The 14,289-nt window shown below is 50.6% G+C and overlaps 1 protein-coding gene across 1 annotated transcript in view; it reads right to left on the reverse strand.

The window, feature by feature from the left end:
- IRF9 (interferon regulatory factor 9) overlaps window positions 1–14,289 on the reverse strand; it is a 53,301-nt gene that overhangs the window by 7,070 nt on the left and 31,942 nt on the right. Inside the window, exons 6-8 of the mRNA XM_075567994.1 lie at window positions 10,819–10,869; window positions 7,367–7,732; window positions 4,951–5,066 (exon numbers count right to left, since the gene is read on the reverse strand). Coding sequence (XP_075424109.1) covers window positions 4,951–5,066; window positions 7,367–7,732; window positions 10,819–10,869 — 533 coding nt within the window. The remainder of the gene's footprint in view (window positions 1–4,950; window positions 5,067–7,366; window positions 7,733–10,818; window positions 10,870–14,289) is intronic.

The following is a 14,289-nucleotide window of genomic DNA, read 5'->3' on the forward strand; positions in this document are numbered from 1 at the left end:
CTGTCTCACCTGTGCTGTGTGCGCTGTACACGTGCTCCTGTCTCACCTGTGCTGTGTGCGGTGTACACGTGCTCCTGTCTCACCTGTGCTGTGTGCGGTGTACACGTGCTCCTGTCTCACCTGTGCTGTGTGCGGTGTACACGTGCTCCTGTCTCACCTGTGCTGTGTGCGGTGTACACGTGCTCCTGTCTCACCTGTGCTGTACATGTGCACCTGTCTCACCTGTGCTGTGCGGTGTACACGTGCTCCTGTCTCACCTGTGCTGTGTGCGGTGTACACGTGCACCTGTCTCACCTGTGCTGTGCGGTGTACACGTGCTCCTGTCTCACCTGTGCTGTACATGTGCTCCTGTCTCACCTGTGCTGTACACGTGCTCCTGTCTCACCTGTGCTGTACATGTGCTCCTGTCTCACCTGTGCTGTGTGCGGTGTACACGTGCTCCTGTCTCACCTGTGCTGTGTGCGGTGTACACGTGCTCCTGTCTCCCCTGTGCTGTGTACACGTGCTCCTGTCTCCCCTGTGCTGTGTGCGGTGTACACGTGCTCCTGTCTCACCTGTGCTGTGTGCGGTGTACATGTGCTCCTGTCTCACCTGTGCTGTGTGCGGTGTACACGTGCTCCTGTCTCACCTGTGCTGTGTGCGGTGTACACGTGCTCCTGTCTCACCTGTGCTGTGTGCGCTGTACACGTGCTCCTGTCTCACCTGTGCTGTGTACGGTGTACACGTGCTCCTGTCTCACCTGTGCTGTGTGCGCTGTACACGTGCTCCTGTCTCACCTGTGCTGTGTGCGGTGTACACGTGCTCCTGTCTCACCTGTGCTGTGTGCGGTGTACATGTGCTCCTGTCTCACCTGTGCTGTGTGCGGTGTACACGTGCTCCTGTCTCACCTGTGCTGTGTGCGGTGTACACGTGCTCCTGTCTCACCTGTGCTGTGTGCGGTGTACACGTGCTCCTGTCTCCCCTGTGCTGTGTACACGTGCTCCTGTCTCACCTGTGCTGTGTGCGCTGTACACGTGCTCCTGTCTCACCTGTGCTGTGTGCGGTGTACACGTGCTCCTGTCTCACCTGTGCTGTGTGCGGTGTACACGTGCTCCTGTCTCACCTGTGCTGTGTGCGGTGTACACGTGCTCCTGTCTCACCTGTGCTGTGTGCGGTGTACACGTGCTCCTGTCTCACCTGTGCTGTGTGCGGTGTACATGTGCTCCTGTCTCCCCTGTGCTGTGTGCGGTGTACACGTGCTCCTGTCTCACCTGTGCTGTGTGCGGTGTACACGTGCTCCTGTCTCACCTGTGCTGTGTGCGATGTACACGTGCTCCTGTCTCACCTGTGCTGTGTGCGGTGTACACGTGCTCCTGTCTCACCTGTGCTGTGTGCGGTGTACACGTGCTCCTGTCTCACCTGTGTCACCTGTGCTGTGTGCGGTGTACACGTGCTCCTGTCTCACCTGTGCTGTGTGCGGTGTACACGTGCTCCTGTCTCACCTGTGCTGTGTGCGGTGTACACGTGCTCCTGTCTCACCTGTGCTGTGTGCGGTGTACACGTGCTCCTGTCTCACCTGTGCTGTGTGCGGTGTACACGTGCTCCTGTCTCACTTGTGCTGTGTGCGGTGTACACGTGCTCCTGTCTCACCTGTGCTGTGTGCGGTGTACACGTGCTCCTGTCTCACCTGTGCTGTGTGCGGTGTACACGTGCTCCTGTCTCACCTGTGCTGTGTGCGGTGTACACGTGCTCCTGTCTCACCTGTGCTGTGTGCGATGTACACGTGCTCCTGTCTCACCTGTGCTGTGTGCGGTGTACACGTGCTCCTGTCTCACCTGTGCTGTGTGCGGTGTACACGTGCTCCTGTCTCCCCTGTGCTGTGTGCGGTGTACACGTGCTCCTGTCTCACCTGTGCTGTGTGCGGTGTACACGTGCTCCTGTCTCACCTGTGCTGTGTGCGGTGTACACGTGCTCCTGTCTCACCTGTGCTGTGTGCGGTGTACACGTGCTCCTGTCTCACCTGTGCTGTGTGCGGTGTACACGTGCTCCTGTCTCACTTGTGCTGTGTGCGGTGTACACGTGCTCCTGTCTCACCTGTGCTGTGTGCGGTGTACACGTGCTCCTGTCTCCCCTGTGCTGTGTGCGGTGTACACGTGCTCCTGTCTCACCTGTGCTGTGTGCGGTGTACACGTGCTCCTGTCTCCCCTGTGCTGTGTGCGGTGTACACGTGCTCCTGTCTCACCTGTGCTGTGTGCGGTGTACACGTGCTCCTGTCTCACCTGTGCTGTGTGCGGTGTACACGTGCTCCTGTCTCACCTGTGCTGTGTGCGGTGTACATGTGCTCCTGTCTCACCTGTGCTGTGTGCGGTGTACACGTGCTCCTGTCTCACCTGTGCTGTGTGCGGTGTACACGTGCTCCTGTCTCACCTGTGCTGTGTGCGGTGTACACGTGCTCCTGTCTCACCTGTGCTGTGTGCGGTGTACACGTGCTCCTGTCTCACCTGTGCTGTGTGCGGTGTACATGTGCTCCTGTCTCCCCTGTGCTGTGTGCGGTGTACACGTGCTCCTGTCTCCCCTGTGCTGTACATGTGCTCCTGTCTCACCTGTGCTGTGTGCGGTGTACACGTGCTCCTGTCTCACCTGTGCTGTGTGCGATGTACACGTGCTCCTGTCTCACCTGTGCTGTGTGCGGTGTACACGTGCTCCTGTCTCCCCTGTGCTGTGTGCGGTGTACACGTGCTCCTGTCTCACCTGTGCTGTGTGCGGTGTACACGTGCTCCTGTCTCACCTGTGCTGTGTGCGGTGTACACGTGCTCCTGTCTCACCTGTGCTGTGTGCGGTGTACATGTGCTCCTGTCTCACCTGTGCTGTGTGCGGTGTACACGTGCTCCTGTCTCACCTGTGCTGTGTGCGGTGTACACGTGCTCCTGTCTCACCTGTGCTGTGTGCGGTGTACACGTGCTCCTGTCTCCCCTGTGCTGTGTGCGGTGTACACGTGCTCCTGTCTCACCTGTGCTGTGTGCGGTGTACACGTGCTCCTGTCTCACCTGTGCTGTGTGCGGTGTACACGTGCTCCTGTCTCACCTGTGCTGTGTGCGGTGTACACGTGCTCCTGTCTCCCCTGTGCTGTGTGCGGTGTACACGTGCTCCTGTCTCACCTGTGCTGTGTGCGGTGTACACGTGCTCCTGTCTCCCCTGTGCTGTGTGCGGTGTACACGTGCTCCTGTCTCACCTGTGCTGTGTGCGGTGTACACGTGCTCCTGTCTCACCTGTGCTGTGTGCGGTGTACACGTGCTCCTGTCTCACCTGTGCTGTGTGCGGTGTACACGTGCTCCTGTCTCACCTGTGCTGTGTGCGGTGTACACGTGCTCCTGTCTCACCTGTGCTGTGTGCGGTGTACACGTGCTCCTGTCTCCCCTGTGCTGTGTGCGGTGTACACGTGCTCCTGTCTCACCTGTGCTGTGTGCGGTGTACACGTGCTCCTGTCTCCCCTGTGCTGTGTGCGGTGTACACGTGCTCCTGTCTCACCTGTGCTGTGTGCGGTGTACACGTGCTCCTGTCTCCCCTGTGCTGTGTGCGGTGTACACGTGCTCCTGTCTCACCTGTGCTGTGTGCGGTGTACACGTGCTCCTGTCTCACCTGTGCTGTGTGCGGTGTACACGTGCTCCTGTCTCCCCTGTGCTGTGTGCGGTGTACACGTGCTCCTGTCTCACCTGTGCTGTGTGCGGTGTACACGTGCTCCTGTCTCACCTGTGCTGTGTGCGGTGTACACGTGCTCCTGTCTCACCTGTGCTGTGTGCGGTGTACACGTGCTCCTGTCTCACCTGTGCTGTGTGCGGTGTACACGTGCTCCTGTCTCCCCTGTGCTGTGTGCGGTGTACACGTGCTCCTGTCTCACCTGTGCTGTGTGCGGTGTACACGTGCTCCTGTCTCACCTGTGCTGTGTGCGGTGTACACGTGCTCCTGTCTCCCCTGTGCTGTGTGCGGTGTACACGTGCTCCTGTCTCACCTGTGCTGTGTGCGATGTACACGTGCTCCTGTCTCACCTGTGCTGTGTGCGGTGTACACGTGCTCCTGTCTCACCTGTGCTGTGTGCGGTGTACACGTGCTCCTGTCTCCCCTGTGCTGTGTGCGGTGTACACGTGCTCCTGTCTCCCCTGTGCTGTGTGCGGTGTACACGTGCTCCTGTCTCCCCTGTGCTGTGTGCGGTGTACACGTGCTCCTGTCTCACCTGTGCTGTGTGCGCTGTACACGTGCTCCTGTCTCACCTGTGCTGTGTGCGGTGTACATGTGCTCCTGTCTCACCTGTGCTGTGTGCGGTGTACACGTGCTCCTGTCTCCCCTGTGCTGTGTGCGGTGTACATGTGCTCCTGTCTCACCTGTGCTGTGTGCGGTGTACACGTGCTCCTGTCTCACCTGTGCTGTGTGCGGTGTACATGTGCTCCTGTCTCACCTGTGCTGTGTGCGGTGTACACGTGCTCCTGTCTCACCTGTGCTGTGTGCGGTGTACATGTGCTCCTGTCTCACCTGTGCTGTGTGCGATGTACACGTGCTCCTGTCTCACCTGTGCTGTGTGCGGTGTACATGTGCTCCTGTCTCACCTGTGCTGTGTGCGGTGTACACGTGCTCCTGTCTCACTTGTGCTGTGTGCGGTGTACACGTGCTCCTGTCTCACCTGTGCTGTGTGCGGTGTACACGTGCTCCTGTCTCACCTGTGCTGTGTGCGGTGTACACGTGCTCCTGTCTCACCTGTGCTGTGTGCGGTGTACACGTGCTCCTGTCTCACCTGTGCTGTGTGCGGTGTACACGTGCTCCTGTCTCACCTGTGCTGTGTGCGGTGTACACGTGCCCCTGTCTCACCTGTGCTGTGTGCGGTGTACACGTGCTCCTGTCTCACCTGTGCTGTGTGCGGTGTACACGTGCTCCTGTCTCACCTGTGCTGTGTGCGGTGTACACGTGCTCCTGTCTCACCTGTGCTGTGATCAGTTTGTCCATCACCGGGTCTCTATCTGAGATCTCCTCCCCAAAGCAGAGAGTTACTCTGTACTCAGGGGCAGCCGCTTGCCCTGCTCTGTATGTCGCCAGCTCTAAGGGGAGATGCAGCATTAACAAACACCCCGTATACCGACTACATATATACATAAATATATATATATATATACATATATATACACACCCACCCACATATATACCCACCCCCTATATAAACCTACCCTGTATACCCACTACATATATACACCCACCGCTATATACACTGTGGTACCCACCCCCATATATACCCCCACCCCCTATATAAACCCACCCTGTATACCCACTACTTATATTGTAAAACAAATATATATATATATTCGCCGCGCTTCTCCGTGTAGGGAGCCTGCAGCTCGCAAAAGAATTGGCCATACATATGTGATAACCAGAAAGTGAATCCCTGCGCTTCTCACATCGGGCTAACAGTATCTGCTGAGAAATGTACACAGTGAAACCTCAGCCTGTGAGACAAAGGAGACTTTTGGTTGCATCTTTTAATCAAATCATGACAAGCCTGCTAACCAACGTCAAGCTAAGTCTCAGTAGCAGGTCCCTATGCTAAATACATTCTAGTGAATTATGGGAAATATACCCTAAAGGGGTTAATAAATAAAGCAATTTTTTAAAGGGAGGGACAAAAATTGTAGTTACATCCCTGTCACCCCCTATATATACCCACTCCCTATATATACCCACGCCTACATATATACCCAATCCTTATAACCACCCTGTATATACAATCAACCAGTATACCCACCCCTATATATGCCCCACCCTTTATACATATATATCAACCCACAATACACATTCACCCCGTATACCCAACCCTACAGATGCAGCCAGGTGGTTTGACGCAAAGTCGGCCAGAACACCGTAGATGGGACGTGCCTGACACCCGCGTACTCGCAGATTCCCCCGCGACCACACTAATTGCCCATCAGATTAACACAGCGGGGGTACCTGCGTGTGAATGGGACTCGCGCTGTGTGAGTCCTACCGGGCTGCGCCTGTCTGTAAGAGACGCGCAGCGAGACTGAAACAGTCACTGCACCTGCGCGCCTCTATTAGGCGCTCGCGTCTTTAATTTTAATGACACTGTAACAGGGACTTACCCCTGTTAAAAAAAACGTGCCTCTAATCCAGCAGTGTGCTGGTTAATTGCACACCTGCAATCAACCAACACCACCTGCCTAATAAGAACTCTGTCAGAAAAGGCCTGTTCTGAGACACAGGAGGAGGATTCCTGAGCTCACAATTGGAGCTGACCCAGGAAAGACAGTCCAGAGGACAGATGTCTTGAGCTGCAATGACTGCAGGCTGACAGCAAGACAAAGGGGGGCGGACTCTACCTGGACAGGCATTGCCTTAGGACACAAAGGTGCTCACCCAGGAGGGCACAGAGGCTTCCCCTACATACAGATAAGACTTTCTTATGGGACTGTTATATATCTGTGTGTGTGTATATATATATATATACACACACACACACAGTGGTTGACAAATCACCAAAAAATCTACTCGCCACACAAAAAAATCTACTCGCCACCTAGTACCAAACGTGTGCTGCTTGGGCCAATATTTACTCGCCCGGGGGTTAAATATATATATATATATATATTTATATTTGGGCTGGTAATTAGATTGGCTAACCACCCAGTTAGAGATGGCTGGACTACACGTGTAGATATTCTCCAAAACGGAGCAGGTTTTTCTTTGGCTTATTTTCATATGTTTTGCTGTGTTAAAGGGACAGGCGCAATAAAGCCTCATTTTAGTTTCACTTTAGACGGTCTCCATTGCGTGCCTCTGCACACGTCTCTTACAAACACACTATTGCAGCAGGGGGTCTCCGGGAGCTGAACAGCATTAATTTCAGGGACCCCCTGCTTCCCGAGTTACAGGCCCCAGTATAGGGTGCCGGTATCTCCGCCATGTTTAAATCTCCCGGTCACGTGACAATTAAACACGGCGGAGACATTATTAAAATAAAAGCCGCGCGCTCGCCTGTCAGAGATGCGCAGGGAGAAGGACTGATTCTGTCTACTCCCACTGCGCATCTCTTCCAGACTGGTGCCACCCGGCAGGATTCACACAACGGGGGTCACGTTCAGAAGCAGGTGCCCTGCACTTGGATGTGAACGCTCCACGTATGGTCTGCGGTTCACAGATGCTGGGGGCCTGGCTGCATCCGTATATACACCCACCCCCTATATATACAAAATGTACATCCACATGTACTAGGTACATCCACCTAATATTAATATTAATATATATATATATATATATATATATATATATATATATATATATATACACACACACATATATACTCACTTTCTCTCTTTTCCCTCCCTCTCACCTCTCAGGAAGATCTGCGTGTCAAACAGTTTGACGTGTGCGTCTCTCTCCAGCTTGTTAGCCTCCTCCCCTTGACGCGCACACGGCCCCGCCCAGAAGACGCGTCCGAGGCACTTTCTCTGGCGTTGAGCGAAGACTCCGTGCGTGTTGCTGCCGAGCATGACGCCGGCCTCCAGAAAGCCCAGCAAATCCTGCGTGCGACTCCGCACAAACGCATCCTCCACCGCGTCCGGGGGGGGCAGCAGCACCAGCTCCATTCCCCCCAGGGGTCCCACCCATGGAGCCTCCGCCAGGATCTTACACTCTCCGCTGTGCACGAGACACCGCGACACCTCCACGCCACTGTACTGCACCGTGACAAGCATGTCTAAAGAGACAGGCAGCATGTTACATTACATAGATGTTAGCAAGGCTTGTGACTCTGTCCCACTGATACATACGTTGCAATGTTTGGGATTGGACTCTAAGCTGGTAGAATGGATAAGACATTGGTAGAAGGATAGGTGGCAGAGAGTTGGGGTGAATGGATAAGACATTGGTAGAAGGGTAGGTGGCAGAGAGTTGGGGTGAATGGATAAGACATTGGTAGAAGGGTAGGTGGCAGAGAGTTGGGGTGAATGGATAAGACATTGGTAGAAGGGTAGGTGGCAGAGAGTTGGGGTGAATGGATAAGACATTGGTAGAAGGATAGGTGGTAGAGAGTTGGGGTAAATGGATAAGACATTGGTAGAAGGATAGGTGGTAGAGACTTGGGGTAAATGGATAAGACATTGGTAGAAGGAGGGTGGTAGAGAGTTGGGGTAAATGGATAAGACATTGGTAGAAGGAGGGTGGTAGAGAGTTGGGGTGAATGGATAAGACATTGGTAGAAGGAGGGTGGTAGAGAGTTGGGGTGAATGGATAAGACATTGGTAGAAGGATAGGGGGCAGAGTGTTGGGGTAAATGGATAAGACATTGGTAGAAGGATAGGTGGCAGAGAGTTGGGGTAAATGGATAAGACATTGGTAGAAGGATAGGTGGCAGAGAGTTGGGGTGAATGGATAAGACATTGGTAGAAGGTTAGGTGGCAGAGAGTTGGGGTGAATGGGTAAGACATTGGTAGAAGGGTAGGTGGCAGAGAGTTGGGGTGAATGGATCAGACATTGGTAGAAGGATAGGTGGTAGAGAGTTGGGGTGAATGGGTAAGACATTGGTAGAAGGATAGGTGGCAGAGAGTTGGGGTGAATGGATAAGACATTGGTAGAAGGATAGGTGGCAGAGAGTTGGGGCGAATGGATAAGACATTGGTAGAAGGATAGGTGGCAGAGAGTTGGGGTAAATGGATAAGACATTGGTAGAAGGATAGGTGGCAGAGAGTTGGGGTGAATGGATAAGATATTGGTAGAAGGATAGGTGGCAGAGAGTTGGGGTGAATGGATAAGACATTGGTAGAAGGATAGGTGGCAGAGAGTTGGGGTGAATGGATAAGACATTGGTAGAAGGTTAGGTGGCAGAGAGATGGGGTAAATGGATAAGACATTGGTAGAAGGGTAGGTGGCAGAGAGTTGGGGTGAATGGATAAGACATTGGTAGAAGGTTAGGTGGCAGAGAGTTGGGGTGAATGGATAAGACATTGGTAGAAGGATAGGGGGCAGAGAGTTGGGGTGAATGGATAAGACATTGGTAGAAGGATAGGTGGTAGAGAGTTGGGGTGATTGGGTAAGACATTGGTAGAAGGATAGGTGGTAGAGAGTTGGGGTGAATGGATAAGACATTGGTAGAAGGATAGGTGGCAGAGTTGGGGTAAATGGATAAGACATTGGTAGAAGGATAGGTGGCAGAGAGTTGGGGTGAATGGATAAGACATTGGTAGAAGGATAGGTGGTAGAGAGTTGGGGTGAATGGATAAGACATTGGTAGAAGGATAGGGGGCATAGAGTTGGGGTAAATGGATAAGACATTGGTAGAAGGATAGGTGGCAGAGAGTTGGGGTGAATGGATAAGACATTGGTAGAAGGATAGGTGGTAGAGAGTTGGGGTGAATGGATAAGACATTGGTAGAAGGATAGGTGGCAGAGAGTTGGGGTGAATGGATAAGACATTGTTAGAAGTATAGGTGGCAGAGAGTTGGGGTGAATGGATAAGACATTGGTAGAAGGATAGGTGGCAGAGAGTTGGGGTGAATGGATAAGACATTGGTAGAAGGTTAGGTGGCAGAGAGATGGGGTGAATGGATAAGACATTGGTAGAAGGGTAGGTGGCAGAGAGTTGGGGTGAATGGATAAGACATTGGTAGAAGGTTAGGTGGCAGAGAGTTGGGGTGAATGGATAAGACATTGGTAGAAGGATAGGGGGCAGAGAGTTGGGGTGAATGGATAAGACATTGGTAGAAGGTTAGGTGGCAGAGAGTTGGGGTGAATGGATAAGACATTGGTAGAAGGATAGGTGGCAGAGAGTTGGGGTGAATGGATAAGACATTGGTAGAAGGATAGGTGGTAGAGAGTTGGGGTGAATGGGTAAGACATTGGTAGAAGGATAGGTGGTAGAGAGTTGGGGTGAATGGATAAGACATTGGTAGAAGGATAGGTGGCAGAGTTGGGGTAAATGGATAAGACATTGGTAGAAGGATAGGTGGCAGAGAGTTGGGGTGAATGGATAAGACATTGGTAGAAGGATAGGTGGTAGAGAGTTGGGGTGAATGGATAAGACATTGGTAGAAGGATAGGGGGCATAGAGTTGGGGTAAATGGATAAGACATTGGTAGAAGGATAGGGGTAAATGGATAAGACACTGGTAGAAGGATAGGGGGCAGAGAGTTGGGGTGAATGGATAAGACATTGGTAGAAGGATAGGGGTGAATGGATAAGACATTGGTAGAAGGATAGGGGTAAATGGATAAGACACTGGTAGAAGGATAGGTGGCAGAGAGTTGGGGTGAATGGATAAGACATTGGTAGGAGGATAGGGGGCATAGAGTTGGGGTAAATGGATAAGAAATTGGTAGAAGGATAGGTGGCAGAGAGTTGGGGTGAATGGATAAGACATTGGTAGAAGGATAGGGGGCAGAGAGTTGGGGTGAATGGATAAGACATTGGTAGAAGGATAGGGGTGAATGGATAAGACACTGGTAGAAGGATAGGGGGCAGAGAGTTGGGGTGAATGGATAAGACATTGGTAGAAGGATAGGGGGCAGAGAGTTGGGGTGAATGGATAAGACACTGGTAGAAGGATAGGGGGCAGAGAGTTGGGGTGAATGGATAAGACACTGGTAGAAGGATAGGGGGCAGAGAGTTGGGGTGAATGGATAAGACATTGGTAGAAGGATAGGGGTGAATGGATAAGACATTGGTAGAAGGATAGGGGTAAGTGGATAAGACACTGGTAGAAGGATAGGCGACAGGGAGTTGGGGTAAACCGTCAGAGGTCAGGGGGAACAGTCAGAGGCCAGTTGGGGTATTGGTCATTGGAGTTACCTGTGTGTGTTATCTGTGTCGGCAGCACTGGGTTAAGTGTGAGACGGAGGGCTGCAGAGAGAGAGAGAGAGACAGATATATAGATATATACATATATATACACTGCTATATACACACACCAAGATATATAAATATATATATATATATAGTGCAGAATAAATGAGTTCTTCAGTATTAGGTGATACCTTTTTTATTGGACTAACAATTTATGTCATAGGACAAGCTTTCGAGAGTTCTCCTCTCTTCTTCAGGTCAAGCAATACTGATTTACACAGGAATTAATGCTAAAACAGTGTACTGTATAGAGAGAGAGAAAAAAACCAGATATTTACTGTAGATAAGGAAGGGTGTTAAGTGTTTGAAGCCAGGAGACAGTGTCAAAGAAAGGTGGGGAGGGGAAGGGATGCTGGGGGGGGGGGGGGGGGGGAGGGGGAGGAGGGAGAGGAAGTGTGGATAAGAGTTGAGGCAAGCAGGATAATTACAGACAATTTTGGTAGGGTGTGAGAAAACCCATGTCCACATTAAGTCCTTTGGTTTTGGTGTCAAAGAGTCTTATCATTCTGAGCTCAAATGTTTTCCGTTCTTGGGTGCTTTTAAACACTCCATTGAGGATTTTGATTTTTAAATCATTTATGGAATGATCTGGTTGTGAGAAGTGATGTTCCACAGGTGAGCAGTATCTTCCTTCTTCGTGATGGAGTATAGAGTGTCTGTGCATATTCATTCTTCCTTGTAATTTTTGGCTGGTTTCCCCAATGTAGCAACCTTGGTCACATTTGTTGCATTGCATCTTTCGGCAAACTACACACATCTGTATACAAGAAACCAACAGACAGATGCAGTTACCTCCACAACTCCAGCTTCCATCCCACTCACACCAAACAAGGTATCATACACAGCCAGGCTATAAGATACCACCGCATATGCTCTGACACTGAAGACAGAAACAGGCATCTCACAACCCTGACCGAATCATTCAGACAGAAGGGATACAAACCAAAGACTATTGCCAAAACTATTACATCTGCACTAAAAGCCCCACGAGAACACCTGCTACAATACAGACAGAAAGAACCTACCACACGCATACCACTAGTGACCACATACAACCCTACCTTAGAGGGAATACGAAAAATAATCAAAGATCTGCAACCCATGCTGACAGAGGATGCGACATTAAAAGAAATCTTTCCCAAACCTCCCATTCTTGCATTTAGGCAACCACCAAACCTCAAACAGAAATTAGTCAGCAGAAAACTTCACAACGATTTTAAAGACATGAATAACGGCACAAAACCGTGCAGCAGCACACGCTGCAAACTCTGCAAACATATTTGCCAGGATCCCACAGCCAGTCACAACCATAGAACATTCAATGTTAAAGGATCATACAGCTGCACATCCACGAATATAGTGTATATGATTCAATGTACAGAGGCGGCACATTTTATTTGAGTGCGGCTAGCTCCGCAAGCCGGGGGATGCCCTGGCATGCTAGCCGCACTCCCTCGGCGTGCCGTGCGTCATCGACGCGCGGTCACGCGTCATCGGGTGCCTGCGCCCCCTGCACGCGTGTCCAGGGCTCCCCGAGGGAGCCCTGGTGTCCCGCGATGTGGGGGACGGCGGCAGGGGGTTCCGGGGGACCCGGCGGACCCGGCGAGCGGAGGGAGAAAGCCCCGATCGGAGGGCGCTCCTCCGCGGCTTCGGCGCGCGCCAGGCACATCCCGGCGCGCGCCTGGTTACTGCTGCGGCCGAGACCGGGCAAATGCTCAAATAAACTCGGCCGCAGCAGTAACAAATGTGACCAAGGTTGCGACATTGGGGAAACCAGCCAAAAATTACAAGGAAGAATGAATATGCACAGACACTCTATACTCCATCACGAAGAAGGAAGATACTGCTCACCTGTGGGACATCACTTCTCACAACCAGATCATTCCATAAATGATTTAAAAATCAAAATCCTCAATGGAGTGTTTAAAAGCACCCAAGAACGGAAAACATTTGAGCTCAGAATGATAAGACTCTTTGACACCAAAACCAAAGGACTTAATGTGGACATGGGTTTTCTCACACCCTACCAAAATTGTCTGTAATTATCCTGCTTGCCTCAACTCTTATCCACACTTCCTCTCCCTCCCCCCCCCCCCCCCCAGCATCCCTTCCCCTCCCCACCTTTCTTTGACACTGTCTCCTGGCTTCAAACACTTAACACCCTACCTTATCTACAGTAAATATGTTTTTTTTTTTCTCTCTCTATACACTGTTTTAGCATTAATTCCTGTGTAAATCAGTATTGCTTGACCTGAAGAAGAGAGGAGAACTCTCGAAAGCTTGTCCTATGACATAAATTGTTAGTCCAATAAAAAAGGTATCACCTAATACTGAAGAACTCATTTATTCTGCACTATCGCAACTGGACTAACACGGCTATTTTCTGCTTTATATATATATATATAGATATATACAGTCATGTGAAAAAGAAAGTACACCCTCTTTGAATTCCATGGTTTTACGTATCAGGACATAATAACAATCATCTGTTCCTTAGCAGGTCTAAAAATTAGGTAAATACAACCTCAGATGAACAACAACACATGACATATTACACCGTGTCATGAATTATTTAACAAAAATAAAGCCAAAATGGAGAAGCTATGTGTGAAAAACTAAGTACACCCTTGCTGCTTCCATAGGAATTAAGATGCTAAGTAGCAGACAGGTGCTGCTAATCAAATGCCCTTGATTAATTGATCATCAGCAAGTGTGACCACCTCTATAAAAGCCAAAGTTTTAGCAGTTTGCTCGTCTGGAGCATTCAGGTGTGTGTTAACACAATGCCAAGGAGGAAAGACATCACCAATGATCTTAGAGAAGCAATTGTTGCTGCCCATCAATCTGGGAAGGGTTATAAGGCTATTTCCAAACAATTTAAAGTCCATCATTCTACAGTGAGAAAGATTATTCAAAAATGGAAAACATTCAAAACAGTTGCCAATCTTTCCAGGAGTGGACGTCACAGCAAATTCACCCCAAGGTGATAAGACATTGGTAGAAGGATAGGTGGCATAGAGTTGGGGTAAATGGATCCCCTTGCAATGCTCAGAGAAATTACAAAAAACCCAAGAGTTACATCTCTGACTCTACAGGCCTCAGCATGTTAAATGTTAAAGTTCATGACAGTACAATTAGAAAAAGACTGAACAAGTATGGTTTGTTTGGAAGGGTTGCCAGGTGAAAGCCTCTTCTCTCTAAAAAGAACATGGCAGCACGGCTTAGGTTTGCAAAGTTGCATCTGAACAAACCACAAGACTTCTGGAACAATGTCCTTTGGACAGACGAGACCAAAGTGGAGATGTTTGGCCATAATGCACAGCGCCACGTTTGGCGAAAACCAAACACAGCATATCAGCACACCTATAGGTAAAGTTATTAATATTTCCAAACTTGCAGTTTGTAAAGTGTTGGGCA

The sequence above is a fragment of the Ascaphus truei genome, chromosome 13, assembly GCF_040206685.1.
Source record: "Ascaphus truei isolate aAscTru1 chromosome 13, aAscTru1.hap1, whole genome shotgun sequence".
NCBI classification, from domain to species: Eukaryota; Metazoa; Chordata; class Amphibia; order Anura; family Ascaphidae; genus Ascaphus; species Ascaphus truei.